The 21,278-nt window shown below is 28.6% G+C and overlaps 1 protein-coding gene across 1 annotated transcript; it reads left to right on the top strand.

Annotated features, from left to right (window-relative positions):
• Positions 1-1,073: 1,073 nt before the first annotated feature.
• LOC130895608 (acetylcholine receptor subunit beta-like 1) lies at positions 1,074-20,662 on the top strand. Its single transcript, XM_057803013.1, has 10 exons — positions 1,074-1,399; positions 7,767-7,903; positions 9,027-9,071; positions 9,126-9,235; positions 9,904-9,994; positions 12,053-12,400; positions 14,116-14,309; positions 16,959-17,120; positions 17,297-17,537; positions 18,219-20,662. Exons 1-10 carry the CDS (start codon positions 1,324-1,326, stop codon positions 18,381-18,383), a joined length of 1,569 nt encoding a protein of 522 aa, XP_057658996.1. The 5' UTR covers positions 1,074-1,323; the 3' UTR covers positions 18,384-20,662.
• Positions 20,663-21,278: the final 616 nt, after the last annotated feature.

The raw sequence follows: 21,278 nt of genomic DNA, 5'->3' as shown, positions 1-21,278 counted from the left end.
ACCTATTATACTGCAATATGGCGTCCTTACTAAAACGTTTGAAATACTTACAAAATATTTGAGTTTTCAATAATTTTTTTCGCTATGAATGTTAATCAAACAATTTAAAAAATATATAATAAAAGTTGTATATAAATTATCCAAAACTATTTTTTTCTCAAACTATGCAAGTACCCTATTTCAACGTCAGCGTACTACACATAAGGACTTCGCATATATGTTAGGTATTTTTAGGATAGTTCTGATTTAGTCTTTCATACATACTCCTAGAGACAAAATTACAGAAAATCTATACATACGATTCATCTTCTAGCTGTTCGTTTCAAACAAAAAAAAGTTTTCATTAACCGGAATAAAATATTTTTATTACTATCTAACAAATAAACAAATAAAAGTCATATTTTGAAATTTTTCCAGAAAGTAAATTTTCCGAATCTATTACTTATACGTGTATTCTAATATCAATACAACGCGCAGGATCCCTTGGAACAATCAGTCGATCAATATTGTTTTAAATCGCTGCGCTGCGTTGCGCTACGCTGGGAGGACAGGTGTAGGGGTGCACCTTGGGGTGCCGTCTTGTGTTTCGGTGGTGCCATCTAGTACAAAACTAAGCATAGTATAAATCAGAGCGGACTTCATTCTGGATTTTTTTGATTTGGCAAGTAGATCTCACTTAGCCACAAACAATGATTCTGGATTAAGAAGGTTTAATGAAGTTGAATTGAATGTAGCATTATTTATAATAAAAACATAAAAAATTATATTAAAAATGTGAGAAAAAATTTAAAAAAACTAAAAAAAGAGTTTTTCAATCATTATATCACAAACATATTGTTTGGTATTTTAATATATCACTATTACTTTTGGAGATATTAGTTACTATAACTTTTAGTTACATTTACACAGATCTTTTACTTTCATGTTTGGATGATATTCAGTATCGATAATTATATGAAAGTGATTTGGATTAGAGAAAACTGAAAATATTCTATTGAATTTTGTTAGGCTAACATGACGTATCGATTGGCTAGTTCAGCCCTCTATCGCGAAAGCAGTATAACTTCGACGTTAATATCCTGAATCACGTTCTTCTCTCATAATAACAAGGAGGGTGTGAAACTTTGCCCTTGAGTTCCAAGAAATGTTGTTACGGCTCTATTAACATGTCGAAATTAAACTTGCGAGAAATAAGTGCGGAATGTTTGCAGCTTAGCTTACAGTTTGAACTGTTGAATGCCGGTGACTACCATGAATTTAATAATCGCGCTCAAGTAATGGATTTGAGATATAGAGGCCGATGTCGATGATCCTGTGAAAATCATGTGTCTCATTTTATGGAAGGCTGTGGTGGCCCGTCTTCGAGTTTTGTTGATAATTTCTTGTCTTATTATTGTAGGTAAGTAAATACGAGAGAGCACACCCACTGTCATGTTGAAGTTAATTTGTAAACATAGCCCCTCCCCTTTCACACTTACTTTTAAACAAAGGATGTATACAAATATAAAATTAACGTTCAATAAAAATTATAACCATTACTAAGAATTTTTTTAAACTGTCCACTCACTCTCACAGTTATAGATTTAATGGTTAGTGTATATAGTATTTCATAAGTTGTATTAAAAAATAACACATAAAAATATATCTTTTCCATATATTTTCACACACTTGTTAAGTAATAGATTACGTAGGTATATTCTCTGGTATTTGCGTGCAATGAGGATTTATATGTCTTGTCAGCATCACCATACTTTTTTAACATTCATGTTAAATATGCAAAAAAATTGGTTTGTTCTAGCAATAACTACTTTGGAACATAATATTTTACTTTGAATATTTTCTCATTTGCAAATAAAGGGTCATAATTCGGTAAATGAATCCAAGAGATCCATTGTATAACAAAAAGAAAGAATTGAATTTCAAATTTGTAAAAATATTTATTTTAGCTCATCCTAACTTATATAATGCATACCATTAGTTATATTTTTTAATGGGAATTATATATATATATTTAAGTTTTGAAACTTTATTTTTAAAAATTTTATTCACAATTAAAACACAAGTTACAATTTTACAAAATGAAGTTAATTAATCTCGACAGTCGAATTAATAAAATTCGTTGAAAGGTGTTTACAACAATTCCTTATAATAAAATAAATGCTGATCAAGTGTTAATGAAATATAATCATTTTACATTTTACTTCTTAAAATAGCCCAGAATTTTCTAGATATAACTTCTCAATCCCTAAAAATGAAAAATAATGAGGTTATTTTTCAGGTTCTATTTTCCTTCTTCAATTTCGAATTTTTGTTTTCTTCAATCTTCTGGTTTCCTAAAAATCTTCCTTTGAACCAAAATATTAAAATAACTGCAAACTATTATTATTACTGAAAATAGTTCATTTATCATATGGCTTTGTGGATTTCCTAGTTCTTGAATTGGTTTTATAATTTAAACAATTTTATCAATTTCATAAAGTTTTTCAAAATATATTTTACTTAAATTTGGTTACTTGACATTTGACTATTTAAAAATTTAAAATTCCATTTCGACAAATTTATTGATTTTCCTTTTTAATTTGTACTTTAGTTGAAAAAATTTCGTTTTCTATTTGAATTAGGAATCACTAAAATTTGTTAGTCACTTATTCTACTATAGTTTCTTGAAGGTTCACATCACTAATATAATAGCTTTTAGGAGAGCGGCCATTTAACAGTTCTAAAGTATCTAAAATTGTCTTGACAAAAATAGGACATTCTCCTTTAATTAATCTAGCTTCTTCTGGAGTCTTGGTCAAATAGGGATGTGAAGGAATAAATATTTTTTGATTTTGGATAATAGGTTATAAATGAAAAATTCGGTAATTTGCGGTTTTATTATAGGTACATGGGTAGCAAATATTATTTTAGATTTCGATAAGGTTACTTGACAGCCCACAAAAAGATAAAATGTCAAAATATTGCCGAATCTTGTAATTTGTTCTTTTTTATAAATAGTTTGTAATTATCTTATTATTTCTGAAATTTCTTGACTCGAGTTACTGAACTATGAATTGTATTAAATTAGGAAAATGTAATTGCATTTTTAATATTATCAATTAATGTGATTAGATTTTGACAATCCAGATTAGTTTTTGAAATTGTGCTACAAAATATAATGAAATTATTTTCATTATATAGTTTTTGTTGGTTAAGCCATAAGTCGTTATTGATTTATTATAATGATCTATTAATTTTCTATATAATGATATTTGCATATTTACTTCTTAAATTATTTGTTTTTGATTTTGTTGTAAAATATTTATTGCATTATTATATCTTTTTTCATCATCTGAATCAAGAGTTCCAAAAAGCCATTTATCTATTTTTCCTACAGCATTTATTAATCCTCTTTTTGACCTAATATGTTCGTTACATCATTTATTCAGCTAGGTTATGGTACGAAAGCATATTTTTATATACTATATAGATCTAAGTGTAGTAGTAGTAGTAAGCAAATAGGAAATTTAAAGCAATATTTTTATAATTTAAAAAATAGTTTAACATAACAAATGCAACAAAGCCTATGCTTAGAATATATAAGTTTGCATAATCTTAGATTAATTGGTAATAATAGATTATTTACTTGTGTAATTTGTATATATTCTGCCTTGGTGGTCTGGTAAATCATTAGGAGTATTATTAACGTTGTCAATTTCATTTTTCTGTAACAATTTTCCTTTATTAACTTCAAGTTTTCTAATTTTGTTTTTGTGATAAATTCCTTTGTCTGTTTCTAAAATTATATCCAGGTCTTTTATAAAATCAGCTTTTTTACATTTAGGTAATTTTGTTCTAATTTATGCTACATCTTTGTTTGAATATGAAGGCGAAACTTCTTTTCTCGTATCTTTTATTAATTATTTTTCTTTAACTTCAGCATTTTTATCTCTAATTTTATCCAAGTGATCATCTAAATCAAAAGGATCTGGATTATTTATATGTCCTTTAATTATTTCATAAAGTGTAAATTGAGTAACAGAATAAATAGAATTATTGTATGAAAGAATTGAATATTTCATAAGTTAATTGGGTGTTCAATCTTTATTGGTTTCATTCAAACAACTAAAATGCTCAATTAAACTGGAAATCTTTCATCATATAATTTATTAGGTAATCTACAACAGAAACACCATTTATACTTGAAATCGGATATGCTTGATACTAATGTGAGATAGGCGCATTTTCACATTGGTTAGTAATGTCGTAATAATCTCCAGTTATTCTTCTACCCTTATCCAAAAAATCAATCATGATTACCCCATGGCAATACCAAAAAACTAAAGCAAGAACATTCCATCGATTGCTGCTTTGTTTCTGGATCTTAGAAATATATCCAAGTCTCATCCATAGTAACAATTCGGTTTAAGAAGTCTACATCGTTTTCAAATCGAGCACAGATCGAACACGATGCTTCTACCCTTGCACGCTTTCAAACATTTGGGGATCCATTTTGCAGCAATTTTTCTCATGTCCAAATTGACATGAACTATATGATGAAGGCGTTCGTATGAAATATTCAGTGCTTCAGATATCAGTTTTAGCCCAATTCGGCGGTCTGATAAAATCATGTTATGAACTGCAAAGATATTTTCAGGGACTGACACAAAAACTAGCCTTCCCGATCGGTCATCATCTTCGATGGAAAATTTACCTCTTTTGAAGCTTCCCCTCCAATTTTTCACGGTCGCATACGAAGGACCATGATCACCAAGGGTATTAAGCATATCTTCGTAAATCTGCTTACCTCTTAACCCTTTTAAATACAGGTACTTGATGATGGCTCGATACTCCAATTTTTCGATTTTCACAATTTTGGTGGACATCTTTTTTTCGTTTAATTTATTGCGTAGCTCTGGTTTACTTTTTTGACGTCAAACTTCACACTGACACTTCTAATAAGTTATTGTTCATTGCTATGGTAACGAAAGATTTTGTTTACACATGGATCTGGTCTAGGCTAACTAGATATCAATACATCATCAAGCTTATTTAATTTAAATGCAGAATTTCTAAAATATTTTTGTACAGTAGTACAAATATAATGCATATATGTAATTGTCCAGGGTCAATAAATTCTTGTATAAAATGAATTATGTTTTGTTCTGATTAATTTACTTAAGTATGACGCAGTTTAATATTTTTTTTATTCTTACTTCAGTTAAATAAACAAATTTATGAATTTCTTATATACTCTAATCAATAATAATTTCTTTACATTAAGTATTTGAACTATTTTACGTATTATACTTAATTTGATTCCTATTAATTATAAATCTAATCTATTCTTATAACATAATAAACAAAAATGAAAAGTCTTATTATAAAAATCCATTTAATAATTTCTTGAACTGTGTACCACTTCAAATAACGATACTATCTATGTTTCCAAAATAGTTCTTCTATTATCTTCACGTATGCCATAAGACTTTTTATTGAAATATTTTAGACTTATTTTATCATATTTCTTATCAAATTCTTTGTTAATTGTTTCGTAATTTTCTTATTTGCATCGTTCATTTCTCTATTATCAATCATATAATTTCGATTCTGTATATTCAATATATTTGTATTTAATTCAGGTTCTATAATATCAAATTCATTCTCTAATATTTCATTATCCATTTTGATCACTTCATTCTCTTCCAGTATTGTATCATTATTCATTTCAATTATTTTTCTGTCTAATTTCATTGCATTTTCTTTCACTTAAATTTCTGTATCATTTTCATTTATATTTAATTCATCTAAAACTGTATACTGTAATTCTGGGTCTAGCTTCCCTTTTTCAAATAATTCTATTTCCTTTTATGTATATTGATACATTCCTTTTTCCTTTATAATCTTTTCCTCCAAGTTCTTTTCTGTTACATTCAATATATCATCTTCAAATAATCTACAGAGATCTTTCGTTTTTGTTTTCATAATGATTTAATTCAACAAAATTTTCAAAACATCTAGTATTTCTTCTATTTCCTCATTTTTGTCATCATAGTTATTATTATACAATTTTTCTGATATTAAATTTGGTTTTTGTTTTTGCCCTTAGAAATATCCATTATTTTTGGTATTGTTATTTCTAATAGTTATATGTACCAGTAAAATTTCTCGATGTCGTAGACATCGGTTCCGGTTTAGGTAATTTATGCGCAGGTATTAATTTTTCACATTGGTTAATAAGCTTGCTTATAGTGTTACTATCTCCGTCATAAGGTTTAATGTGCTCTAAATTTAATTTAAACATTTTCCAATTCAGGCATTTGAGACTTACTGTAGCTGTTTTAAATGAATCTGAATTATTATTTTCTTTAATATTTAACTTATTATATGTATTTAATAAATTTTCTAATTCGTTCATAAAAATTCAATATCAATAAATTATCTCTTTCCCACTCTTATGATAGATAAGGATAGAGTAAAATACAAGAAATAAGAAACTTAGCACTTACAGAGATTTGAAGGTCTGAGTCCTATTCTTTGTCCCTCGTAGATCGTAGGTCTTTGTACTATGTATTAAAAGTCGAGTTTTTATCTAGGTAGATCGTAAAATAACACGATCGGACGAATCCTACAACTGCGCCAATTATATATTTAACTTTCCAAACTTTATTTTTAAAAATTTTAATCACAATAAAAACACAAGTTACAATTTTACAGAATGTTGAACTTAATTAATCTCAACGATCGAATTAACAAAATTCGTTGAAAGGTGTTTAAAACAATTCCTATTAAAAATAAAATCAAGTGTTTATGAAATAAATTTTTTTACGTTTTACTTTTTAAAATAGCCTGGATTTTTCTAGATATGACTCAGGTATATATTAGTGATTTATTTGTAAAAGTAACAGTTTGATTTTGTACAGAAAAACAATATTTTCTACATCACAATCTAAGGGCACTTTTGGGAAATTTCATACATCTTATGGTTTCTCCTTCCATTTCGTATTCAGTACTCTATCTTAGCGTGTCCACAATTTAATTATTTACGTAAATCAACACACAGAATCTATTATTTCATTTGTTTATTATTTATTACATTTCTCATCATCTTCATAGTAAACACTAAAAACGCTAAAAAATAAAAGTTGTATCACTCTCATTAGCATATTCCTCTAGCTACAGACAGTCTATTTAAGAGAATATTTTGTACAATAATATTTGCAATACCTATTGAATAATATATGAAAATACTAAAAGGTAATTCTGATATTTAAAGTCAACGAGAACATTTTGATCTTTTCATATTTGGGTCTACCCAGGATTTATAATAAAAAACGATTCTTTGTTATGGCGTTCCCAACATATAGTAGATATATTGTGTTAATACATTCACATTATTTGATTTTCACACACAATGAGAACCACGTTGTTTCTTTAAAGACGTTAAAGACATTAACAATTGTAGTAAATTAAGTTTTAAACTTTTCATTTTGTCATATATTCTAATTTAAATGTTATAAATATCCTAAGAATTTGTTAACTAGGGATTAAAAAACTGAAAATACAATAGTTATTTCATAATTTTATACTATAAAATTTCGTTTGTCTGAGAAAAATCTAAGTCTAATCAGATTTGGTTCGATCTAAAACCTCACAAAAAATATGAAGGTACAGTACTTCTAGATATTACGTTGTATTTAGTATAAAATAAGAGTATCAATATAATATAAGCAATATTTAATAGTATAGTCGCTAAATATTCAAATTGATCAATTATTTTGATTTAGGAAGTTGTTCTGAAGATGAAGAGCGGTTAGTTCGTGATCTCTTTAGAGGTTATAATAAACTTATTCGACCTGTACAGAATATAACTGAGAAAGTGGATGTCAGATTTGGTCTAGCATTCGTGCAACTTATCAATGTCGTAAGTACTAAAATTGTTTAAAGTCTTGTCCTTCAGTTGAAATCAAATACATAACATTCTAAATAAAAATAACATTATACTCGTTAATACGATAAAATAAAAGAATTGGGGAAATTTAAATATCAATTTATGATAGTATTAAAATAGGTTAGAATGGTTAGAAACCTTTTAAACAGTGTCTCTAAAGTAATATGCTTCGAGACCAAGTATAAAGTCAACTCAAGAGAACATTGTCAAAATGCATAAATGTATGTGACAGAGTTTAAGTAGTTTTAAGAGTTATATATATATATATATATATATATATATATATATATATATATATATATATATATATAAATATTATGATAAAGAATTTTTAAAATAATAAAGATTTCATCTAAAAAAAAAATAATGAAATAAGCAAGTTTCGAATTAACAGGCAATCTTTTGATACAAAATTGCTCTAATGTCAAAAGATGGAAGTCATCTTTCATATACGAATCAGCCTTCATTTCTAGAAACTTTCCTGAACCACTTCTGGTAACTGTAACATATCGACAACAAATGGATTTCTTGTCATGTGCCATATTGGTGACTCGGAATTTATGTTTCGATAGTATTCAAGGCACCAAATATGTCACTTAAATAGTTGGGAACTCCTGCTCTAAATGTTCTTGATTTTAAGCCTCTTCTGTTTTAAAATTAGATTTAGATTTTTTTTATAATTTTTGAAAGAAAGATAAAATTTGACGTTTCCCCTTTTTTTCAGTCTTCATCAAAATATAATATTGACACCATCAATAGATCCCCTACATCATGAATATCAAAATAAGAATAAACCAAAATAGAAATTTGTTCTAATAAGAAAAATTATTTTTTCCTCAGCCCTTAAATCTCAAATATATAGCAGTAATCAATTAAATTCATTAGAATTAACAAAATATAACTGTAAATTATAATTGAATTATTTAGGTCTTTTTTATCATTTATAGTTTTTTTGTTTTTATGAATGTGAACCATTCCAATTAACCACATATACAGTAATATATAAATGTCAACTGACAAATAAGGAAAAATGGAAAAAATAATTGCATAATTTATCAAAATATTCAGAATAATTTCTGATATACTTTTTTTGTAGAACGAGAAAAATCAAATTATGAAATCAAACGTCTGGCTGCGATTGGTAAAGTGGATGTTTTTAATGTTCAGTCCCTCCATACTCATGATATTATTACAGGTTTGGAATGATTATCAGTTGCAATGGGATGAAGCTGACTATGGAGGAATTGCTGTTCTTAGGTTACCGCCTGACAAAGTCTGGAAACCGGATATAGTCTTATTTAACAAGTGAGTAATTTCCTACTAAGTTAATAAGAAATACCATATACTCGTAGTTTCGGTTGATACCAATACTTTAAAAGTGCGTCTATGGAACAATTCAAATAATATGCTGCTGAATTCGTTCGTTCCACTTAGTCCAGAGCGTTGTAATTGTAAACCCAAGTGGGATGGATTATGCAGCGTTTTGAGCGTTGGGGTAAATAATAACAAATGGCAAAAAAGAAAAAATAAAGTGAAAGCTTTTAGAGGTATGTTAGAATTTTTCATTGTCATTAAATTTTATAGTGGAGTGTTTTACTAATTGACATTAGTAAGATTTGGTGATATGTCACAAGAATGCTTCAAAAATACTTGTAATATCCTTTACCGCATAATGAGGTTAATTCTCATGGTTGCAATATTTGTTGCTTTCAGCTTTGAAAATTCCACTAACAACGCTCACTTCGACCCACCTCTTGACATAGGTCATAATGAGCATAAGTTATGATGTCATTAGTGACGTTTCCGCCGCGACCACAATGATCGTAGTCGCCACGTGAACGTCCAAAAGAGTATTTCAGGCGCTGTGAACGCTTAGTGGAGTGCGCCTTTTTATGTCTTAATGGCAACTTTTGTGAAACTCGAAATAGTTATTTTATAAATATGCTTAAATATAAATGAATCATTATTTTTAGTGCTGATGGTAACTACGAAGTTAGATATAAATCGAATGTATTAATTTATCCTAACGGTGAAGTATTATGGGTTCCACCTGCGATATACCAGGTATGTATGGAAAAATATGAAAATGAATATAAAAAAAAACACGTTATACTACAGACGGTCGGTCATAAGTAGTGTCAGTTTTCATAATATATGGTGAAAATTCCTTCGCCTCAATTTAAACATGTCATAAATTGTTAAATTAGTCTTTAATTCTATGAAAAGTATAATGGCTTTGCCTTCTTTTAATCATTCTCTCTTTGTTTATTAACGACAAAATACATTTATATGAAATTGAAGGGGATGACACAGGTAATGAGCGAATGACACAACGTTAGTTTAATCGTTTTGATAGTGGAGATCTGATGCTTGAAGATCGTTCACGCTAAGGTCGTCCACTTGCGTGAGATATTGAGGTTGCAAGGGAGGCAGCAGAAAACCATCCCAGTACAAGCACTTGCTGATTTTTGGACTACTTTGTATCTTCTAAAGATACCTTCTCCTATCAAAAAATTATCGTTTTATTAGACGCTTTGTTATTTGCGATAAAAATGGATTAATCTAAACAACCCGAACATGAAAAATTAGAGGTTAGACAAAGGAAAATTACCAGAACTTGTCACAAAGAGAGGTCGATTGGAGCGGAAAGTTATTGTGTACCTGGTAGAATTATGAAGGTTTATCGTACTTCCAAATCATTGCAGATGGTTGAGTTAACAATGCTGAAGTATATAGTGGACAGATACGAATGTATGAAGTTTTATTAGAGAAATTAATAAAATAAAATTATAAACTTCAATTAATTTGTTTAGGTCTTCTTTATTATTTCCAGCTTTCTTGTTACTACAGATGTGAACCATTTCTAAAAGAGACCTCGGGCACTGAAATTATAATTTTTTGACACCAAAGGCTTTGCACCTCAGACCTAATAAAGGTATCGCTATACTAAAAAAAAATTAAACTACTTAGTAGGTATAATAGATATAAATATGTATACATCGAAGTATAAAGATATAAATTACTTATAGACATACTTACATTAAAATGATCTTCACAGATTTTTAGCTCAAAATGAATCCCACCTCTTCAAAGCTTTTATCAATTTCTGCATTTGAGCAATCTTTGGAACGTGGAAAAACAACTTTTTAGATGTCTTGGTGATTGTAATTATATATTTTCGCACAACACCATCTTGATTTTCTAGCAAGTAGATTAGAAATTTTTAAACTTGCTAGAAGTATGGGCGACGCAGCCTTACCGGGGCGAGCGAGAGGACTGATCGAGTGTTACGATGTGCTGTGACGTCATCTTGTCGAGCGCCGACCTGGTGAAGTCCTGAATCGCACACGTATCTTAAAATTGAATATTTTTCCACTCATGTTTTTTTTATTTCCAACAGAGCTTACAAAGAGCTAGAATATAAAATTCTTCATTGGCGTAAAAAAATTATAATACAATATTAAATATGAAAATTACAAATAAACATCTTACTTGCTGAACACATATGATATGAGACCATTTGTATGCATTATCAATTTGCCAGAATTTTAACTGAGGAAAATAACTACCAAAAACAACATATATTGCCTTAGATATATCAACATTAATAATGATTGCATTAATGAAAAATTGATTTAAATAACTTGAGTGCAATCTATCCATATTTTTTGGACTTTTAAAAAACAAATATAAAAAAATTCAACGTCATTCGTATCCACCTGTTTTATACATGCATTTGATTATAACAAGAATACTTGCTGAAAGCTTGTAATTACAATTTAATAAAGTGTACGGCCAAATTTGCTGCAATGCCCAAAAGTTCAATTGTGGGATTGAAGCAAATCAAATACCCAAGTGTACTTTTATAATATAAACCTATTAGGTAAATATATCTTTCTTAATTAAAACTTCTTGAGCTTTTGGGTTAATTTTTATTTGGATTTTATTTTATCTTCTGACTAGCATTATTAAAAGAATTATAATTAAAATATTTAAAAGATAATTAAAAATGTGATATAAATTGGATAAAATATGAAATCAAATGTTTGTCTCATGGTTCGTTAATGCAGTTCTATTTTTTTTATCGTATTTGTTGCCATTTTTATTTTTCCTATGTTTCAGAGCTCCTGTACTATAGATGTAACATATTTTCCTTTCGATCAACAAACATGTATTATGAAATTTGGATCCTGGACATTTAACGGAGACCAGGTTTCATTAGCCCTGTACAATAATAAAAACTTTGTAGACTTATCAGACTATTGGAAGTCTGGAACCTGGGACATAATCGAAGTGCCAGCCTACCTCAATATTTATGAAGGAAATCATCCTACTGAAACAGACATCACTTTTTATATTATTATTCGTCGGAAAACGTTATTTTACACCGTAAATTTGATACTTCCTACTGTACTAATATCTTTTCTTTGTGTGCTTGTCTTCTATTTACCAGCTGAAGCCGGAGAAAAGGTATGTTCATTTATTTTTCACTTTATAAATATAAAATATATATTTCTTAAGTCTACGATCTTTCTATAGGTTTTCGTTAATAAATGATCTTGAATTTGGATCTCCATTGATCAATAATCTATTTTTTTTTTCAAATGTTTTTGACGTTTCAGCATTGAAGACTTGTATAATTATATCAATCAATGTATGCAGCAACATGAATATCAAAATAAAATATTTTTCAATGATATAAAAAAATTTATCCTTAGTTTCACATATAGTTTATAGTTTAGTTATATTGATTTATAAAATATAATTATAAATTTTGTTAAAATTATTTATCCCCGAGTATACATAAATTTCTTACTTCCTAGAGCCTTTTATATGTTTTTGTTGTTAAATTGTTTTTAGTTAAGGGTCTCTTTTGATGAACAATCAGTTAATAAAAACAAGTAAAAATGATGTTTTGACATATTTTGATATCTATCAAAATATACATAAATTTTTTACTTCTTAGAGCCTTAAATATGTTTTTGTTTTTAAATTGTTTTTAGTTAAAGGTTTCTTTTGATGGACAGTCAGTTTTTAAAAACAAGTAAAAATGACGTTTTGACATATTTTGATCTCTATCAAAATATATTTTGATAAACGAACATATTTATAAAGGTTGTTAAACAGGCTCTTATGCTAAATCCTAAACGTTGCATTATTTTCTATCTGACTACGCTCGTTATTACCTGCTCATTATACAACACGAATATTTTATTATTTCCCTTCATCTGTTTTTGTATTAGTATATTTCTATTGACGATTTATTCTACTTTTCAATCACATCTTCTAAGGCCGCCCATGGTGGATAGCGGATCTCTTTGTCTCGCTTTATCTCCAATTTTCTTTATTCTCCAACATATCTAATAACATTTTTGTGTCCCTATGTGTTGTTGGTATTTTCCTAAAAGGATTTCTCATTTGAACTTTAATAATATTTTAGTTTGGTTGTGAACTAAAGTTGTCCTCCTTATTTTTCATATTAGGTAAGGAACTTTTTCTCTTCTTTGCTGTAGTATGATTATTGTCTAGATTTTTGGTATTTTTCTTATTATCGTTTTTCCTGAATCCTTCCACTTCTCTATTTCATATTTCAAATATCTTTTCATGTTCATTATACTCCCAAGATAATAAGAAATAAACATAATATTCAGTTAAAATTTATTATTTGAAAGAATGTAATTAATCTGAACTAACTCAACATATTCTGTAGTACCTTATAGCGTAGGAAAAAGACTCCAGGTTTAGAATTCTTCAGATTTTTGATAAAATTTATTTTATTTATCATTCCCCATACCATTACTTCATAGTAATATTAATTTTGCGAGTTTTATGAATAATAATTTTGTGCTTTTATGAATTCTACTAACAAATCAAAGAACTGAAATTATTCTTACTTATGGGAAATATGGAAGATGCGCAAGGAAAACATCAACAATATTAAATGAAATATGTCCAAATAGTAAATTAAATCCTAAATATATACTAAAATTAAAGAAACCTCTATACAAGTTTCACTGAACAACGATTGATATGCACTTAAAAACATAAAAGTACCGTAAAAAGCAGACTTGTATTCAAATAATTCTGTCGTTTTCTCAAAACTTGAAAAAGAACTGCGCATTTGTTCTCATATTCGAAATAGAAATAGACCTGTTATCTGTGTTAATTGTTTCAATTGTTTTCAGGTAACACTGGGTATCAGTATTTTGTTGTCACTGGTTGTATTTCTTTTGTTGGTATCAAAAATTCTTCCGCCAACATCACTTGTATTGCCACTTATAGCAAAATACCTTCTCTTCACTTTTATAATGAACACTGTCAGTATTTTAGTAACAGTCGTGATAATAAATTGGAATTTCCGAGGACCTCGAACACATAGGTAACTTTTTATTAGCACTCACCTAGATGAATAATTTTGTATATTAAGCTTAGCTTTTTCAGTAGAATAGTTTACTCATTATATAAGTAATTCAATAATCATATAATATCAGTGAAATATGCTGAAAAGAAAATTAACATATTTAAAAGAGACATGGGCATTACGTTGTATTAATCAAGCATAGTAACTTTCCGTTATGAATAAAATATTTTACAAACAGGTAACGTTAACGATAAATGTGTGCTAACTAGCAAACTTTCTGTGCCATTTTTGAGTGTTTTCTTTAATTTTACATAGAGAGAAGTCAAGGAAAGAATTATAAATTCGAAGGTTAGTTCATGATAACAAATATTTATAAAGATATATTTATTATTATTATATGCTTCAATGCCATGGTAGCTTTGTCAGACTAAAATTAATTAAACCAAAAGATATAGGAATAATGTTTTTTACATTTCTGAAAATTGAAAAAACCTGTTAATTTTCCTGATATGTTCGTCAAATCAAATCAAAAATTATTTTTGTTCAAGGTTTATGAACAAGTGTCTGTTTCTTTAGGCATTAGTTCTGTAGTGCATTGTTAAGGAGAAAAAATGTCCTCAAAAAAGAGGCCTAAAAGTTGGAGTTTCACGTTTCTGAAAAAATGTTACTTTGAAACATATTCACGGAAAATTCCAATCTGAGCTAAGGAAGGAATGCTCAACAACGATAAATATGTGTACTTCAAAAAGGGCAATTGTCTCAAATGATCATCATAGGTTGAGCTATATCAATAAATAATGTACATTAAATATTAATTTTCAAAACAACACTCTTTTTACCAAATATTTTTTAATTGGATAATATATTCGGTTATTAAACCATTTAACTACGTTGGAAATGAAATGAGTGAGAAACTAATAATTAGAAAAAAGTTAAACAATTTGTGTTACTGATTATCACTTTTGGCAAATACATTAAAACCATGTTAAATTCACACATTATCTTTTAAAACTAGGTTTGGTCCTTCGCCTTTTGAAATGAATTATTAGAAATTGTTAAAAGATTCATTTATTAGAATCTTCACTATAAATATAAAAATGCTTTGTTTGTAAATAATAAATTTGATTTTATGTACCATCGTGTTTCTCGATTGTTGATTTTTAGCTTGAAATTAAGAATTTTTGTTTAATCTAGGTTGTCATATTTCTTATGATAGAATTGATTATTTGAATTATTGAAGTAAAAAACACCAATTAATATCAAATTTACAGGGGCGGTCTCACAAATTACGGATTGATAAAGTGGAGTTGATAAATATGGAATAAGAGTGAATTGTTAAAATATTTGCTATTATAGATAGAGAACAATGAAAAACAAAAGCAATCAGATTTTGTGATTGTTGGTATAGTGGTAGTAGTAAATAAGTGTTTCTAGGGGAGAGTTGGATAAAATGGGGTACTTATTATATCGTGTTTGTTAATTTAAAAAGTAGTGAGAATACATTCATGTTTCTAATATCAAGGTACACAGTTATATGAGTGGATTAATAACGAAAACGAATTATTCTTAGATTTCAATACTTTTGTGAAAAGAAAATGTGTTATAAAAAAACGTAAGCCAAATTAATATGAATTACGAACAATTTCAAATGTTAATTTTTGTCTTTTTTGTCCATAAAAACTTGAATTTATTAAAATTTCCCTCTTTCAATCACGCATACATATTTAAAACAACACGATGATAATAAATATTCAAATATTTGTGTTGTACTGTAGCAAAAGATTTCTGCTATAAATCTTCTCGAACTGTCGTTTCAAAGAACTTAATAAATATTTCCTTTTATTGGTTTTATCTATTAGACGTACTCGTCGTTCTGCAAATAGTTTCAACCAAACTAATAAAATTTGTGCTCTGCACACGAAAAATTGGTAACAAGAAAAAATGTTATCAAGCAATTTATCTATACATGGTGTATTCCACATAGTCGTTCATGACCACGGTATTTACAGTTCTACTTAGTCCAGAGCGTTATAATAAATTAAAAAACAGAAAAAATAAAGCAAAAGCCTTAAGAAGTTACAATTTATAAATCTTTGAATTTTTTAGTGAAGTGTTCAACTATTTCCATTCAAATAAAATCAAACATCTTTTGCAGCGATATTGGGACTTTTTCAAAGTTGTTCCAATTAAATATTTTCCTTGCCAGTTTGATGCAGCATTGCTAACTAGGACGAGTACAGGTGTATCTTTCCAAATATTTCCAAACTAGTATTCTGAGAATGATGCGATATAACAATTTACTTAATAAAAGAGAACAATTTTATTGTGGGCCCAGAAATTTTAGAATCTCGCAATTCAGCTCTCTTTTATGTCATTACATTGAATTTAGATATGCTATATATAACCGTGTTGTGACATTTGTTTTGGATTGACATAGAGTAGGTGCCAGTAGTAAATGAAAAATATCTAAATCCATTTTGAGTAATGAAAATAGATGTTATATGACTGTTTGGGGTAGAATGTCATTTACCTATTATTGTTAAATTGGATAATTAGTTTCAATTATTGACAAATACGAACAATGTATTTAAAACGAAATTAATTATTCATTTTTATACTTCTAATAAAAATTTAAGTATTACAATAAAAATGTGCATGTTCTTGCAGAATGCCTTCGTGGATTAGGTCCGTTTTCCTTAATTATCTCCCAGCAATATTACTTATGAAACGACCTCGCAAAACCAGATTACGTTGGATGATGGAGATGCCGGGTATGGGTGTGCCGCCACATCCATATGGATCGCCTACAGACATTCCCAAAAATATAAGGTGAGTAACGCGAGACTCCACATAAACATCATTTATTTCTTTTGTCTTCATCAGTATACCAAAAACAAACTTATTAGGTTTTAAAACTGGAAACAAACCAAGAAAAATTTTTTAAAATTCATTCATTAAATCTAGCTTCGTAACCACAGTGTAAATCAATTTTTCATTATTTTTAGTTCCATAGAATCTCAAAGTAAAGTGGAAGTAATGGAATTGTCAGATCTACATCATCATCCTAATTGTAAAATCAATAGAAAACCGACCGCAGCTGACTTAAGCGTGGGAGCTGGGGGTGACAGTTGTAGAAGAGAGAGTGAAAGCTCTGATTCTATTTTATTGTCTCCAGAAGCATCGAAAGCAACAGAAGCTGTAGAATTTATAGCAGAGCATTTACGCAACGAAGATTTATATATACAGGTAAACACCTTAGCTAAAACTGATTATTTCACCTGCTCTATCAAAAAACATACAACAATTCAATTATAAATTGTACTTACAAATCTCATACACAACTACCTGACATTTGAACAGTTTACTTCTCTACACCTACCAAATGTTAACAGTACAGTACAGAGTAACAGAAAAAGTTGCTTTAAACTTGCATAATATTTCAATTTACTGTAACGGACATTAATTTTTCCTCGAAGAATTGAACTGTTTAACATCATGCTGCGTTGCATATTGTAATGCCATAGTATCTGTTGTTAACAAAGTTTAAAAATACAAATATTTAGAATCGGGAAATATTCGAAAAGTTCTGCACATAAATAAATAACTACAATAGCATAATTAACACATACCTAATAAAAAATATAATCTGCAGAAATATGACTAAAAACCAAACGAAAAATAAAAATACCAAATACCGTGTATGTAAGATGTTTCTGCGGCGTTCCAGTCTACTGAAAACTAATAATTAAGTAGTAGTAGTAGTAGTAGTAGTAGTAGTAGTAGTAGTAGTAGTAGTAATGTTTTTCGTGAAACTGTTCGTATTGTATTGGTTATATAACAAAAAATCCTTAAGTTCAACACAGGTATACAACAAACTTATAGTCATCTTACCAGACTGTATGTTGTTATCATTATATAATTTTTCAGACTAGAGAAGATTGGAAATATGTGGCGATGGTGATAGACAGACTTCAGTTGTACATGTTTTTCATAGTAACTACAGCAGGAACTGTAGGTATCTTAATGGATGCTCCTCATATCTTTGAGTATGTTGATCAAGATAGGATAATAGAGATATATCGTGGTAAATAAGATAATCACCTTGGCTAATGAATAATGTGGATTCCACAAAATGGCCTACGAAGCTATACTAGAAAGTGATTAAAATATATATAGTTTGTGCATAAGAGACAGTTTCCTACTAGTAATTGAATAGAAACTAAAAGATTAATAAAACTGACGAAAAATTCGAGGAAAATAGTATAGTTAAATCAAAATAACTTTTAACCAAATTAGGAGCTCTTGATGTTATCCATGATATTTTCTTTTTAAATAAAATTAGCATCATCCCATTGTACAATACAGTATTATGCAAAATATGTTACTATTGTTGAACCTCAAGTATTTCAATCAGGATAAAATCATGTGTTCTCTACTTCCAGCTCAACTTTTAATATAAATATTTTCATTTCATTAATTGAAATTATATTTTTAAGAAACACTTTTTTCTTAATAACTTTTTTTTGTTATCTTGGTACGAAATGAATAATTTCAAATTGTTACTAAATTTATCATTGAGATTAGCAAAATATAAAGTTAATTCAAATATTTTTGGCAAATGAGATTATTATTTGCTTTGTTTCTTTTTTAATATATTTTAGCTTTCAGTTGAAAATGACACATTGCCTATCACATGGAAAACTCGCTTGCATACCCAGCTATAGTATCAAAGTTATAATTTACAAATTGCACAATTAACTTTATCAATCTTAAATTCGAAAATATACTTAGATATTCAAGGGAGGTTTTTTCAGTGGTAAAGCAATGTTTGTGAACCGTTTTGTACTTTTGTACCGAAAATAATATAATTGCTTGCACACTACGCTTTAGAGACAACTAATCATTCGAGTCATAACCAGCTTTTTTTCTTAATTCAAATATATTTGGATGACATAAAGGTCGGACTTACGGTTCATTATATTTCAAATATATGTACGAGGGCGGTTTGATGGAAATGTAAATTTTCAAAGATTGACAATAGTTTCGCTAGAGTGATTTAATTATTAGTTTCTGCTATGTTTCTAAAATCATCTGTCAAGATTTCACATGGATCATTGATAGTCAAATAGAATATAAAACTATTGAAGAAACCAAGGGAGAGTCACGTAAATATTGTCCTATTAACACAGACGATGTTTAATACCTTCATATGCTATAACTACTCCAAAAATGCTTAAAAAATTCCCTACCTTGTATTTGGCGATCGTGGTATAAAAGTATATAAAATTATGCATGAAAAGTTACATATAAAAAAGTTATTTAGAAAGTGTGTGCCGCGATTGCTTGATGCTGATGAAAAGATTACTCGCATTAAAAATTCAAGTATTTAGATATCTTGAAACGTAATCAGTCCATAGATCACAGTAAATGAAGCTTTGCGGATGGTTTTTGGAATGCCTGGAAATCCGTTGGAATAGAATATTTTTCACATTCATTTTTCTCATGGAAACCTCACAAATTCTCATGAAGGCAAACTTTATATATAAAAGTTATAGAAAGATAACTCGAGTTGATTCTAGTTTATACATTATCCAATATTTTTTCTAACCATAAAGTTTTGATATCTTCCAAAGAGGATGAAATAAATGGTTGCAAGCTGATACAAGAGTAGCCTACATCGAATGTTTAATGTTCCCCTATATAAATTATTATGGGAATGATCTTATGTTTTAGTCAATTTTTAATCACGTACAGGTGTCAGCTAATGTAGATTATACAATAGGTCAATTTATTCGCATTTATGTATGTATGGTTCTATATTAATATCTAGCACTATATAAGTATGCCTACAGTAAAATATTGCAACGGCAGTAAGTTAGTGTATAGTTGTTAATACTAAATTTAAACACAAAGAAGAGAATGAAATTCATATAATCCCAGGTAGAGTAACAGTAAATCAAATTTATCTCATTATAATACCCAAGAAAAGAAACAGAATGATCCGCGAGGTAGGTTTATACAGATATATCACATTCTGGTGCTAGCATAGCTATGCCTAAACGTGATAGAAAAACAAAATAAACAGGAAAAGACGAACATATGCAGATGTTTCACGATGTTGACAATATACTTAAAAATATTTATCCAAAATTTCTGTCAAGTGACACGTTCACATTTGGGTTGCTTCGCTCTCGTTGGAGAACCAACCGTTGAAAGTACTTTATTCACATTTTTGGCCAGGGACACATCTATACTGATGCTGCTTCCTAGACGTTCCTCTAGATCTGCACGAGATATTTTACTCTATGTAATCAAATAGTTTAATTCCCGTATTATATATATATATATATATATATATATATATATATATATATATATATATATATATATATATATATATATATACATATATATATATATATATATATATATATATATATATATATATACATATATATATATATATATATATATATATATATATATATATATATATATATATATATATATATCAAAATAAAGAATTTCTACTATTCCGCCGTTCTTCAAAGGGGAAAACAAATACTTTCCTGGCTAATGCCTCGACGAATATTGAATTACAACCCCCCTGAAGAGCGTGACATCCCCAACGGCTCGCAATTGCGAGGAGAGGGTGTAACAACTGACTAGTTTCGACGTTATTTTGTTAACTATTATGTCTAACTACATGTACCAAATGCGACTCTCTTTAACGTTGTTTCAAGCCCGATCAAAGGGTGTTAAAATGCTCTGATGAGACGTAATAACGTCGGAACTAGACAGTAGTTACACCCTCTCCTTGCAATTACGAGGCACTGTGGATGCTAATATCAACAAAACGGTCTATTTACATCACGCTCTTCAGGGGGGGTTGTAATTCAGTATTCATCGATGTATCAGCCAGGAAATTAGTTGTTTTCCCCTTTGAAGAACGGCGGAATACATTTTCGAAATATTGTATTCGAAATT

This window comes from Diorhabda carinulata, chromosome 1 (genome assembly GCF_026250575.1).
Source record: "Diorhabda carinulata isolate Delta chromosome 1, icDioCari1.1, whole genome shotgun sequence".
NCBI lineage: Eukaryota > Metazoa > Arthropoda > Insecta > Coleoptera > Chrysomelidae > Diorhabda > Diorhabda carinulata.
This window is presented reverse-complemented; position numbering and strand designations above follow the sequence as displayed.

What these genes read in the sequence shown, in the direction of transcription:
- LOC130895608 (XM_057803013.1), top strand. Translation starts at nt 1,324, where the DNA reads ATGTGTCTCATTTTATGGAAGGCTGTGGTGGCCCGTCTTCGAGTTTTG. An exon ending in CAAACGTCTGGCTGCGATTG is followed by an intron (nt 9,072 to 9,125) that starts GTAAAGTGGATG and finishes ATATTATTACAG; the next exon opens with GTTTGGAATGATTATCAGTT. An exon ending in ACGAAGATTTATATATACAG is followed by an intron (nt 17,538 to 18,218) that starts GTAAACACCTTA and finishes ATAATTTTTCAG; the next exon opens with ACTAGAGAAGATTGGAAATA.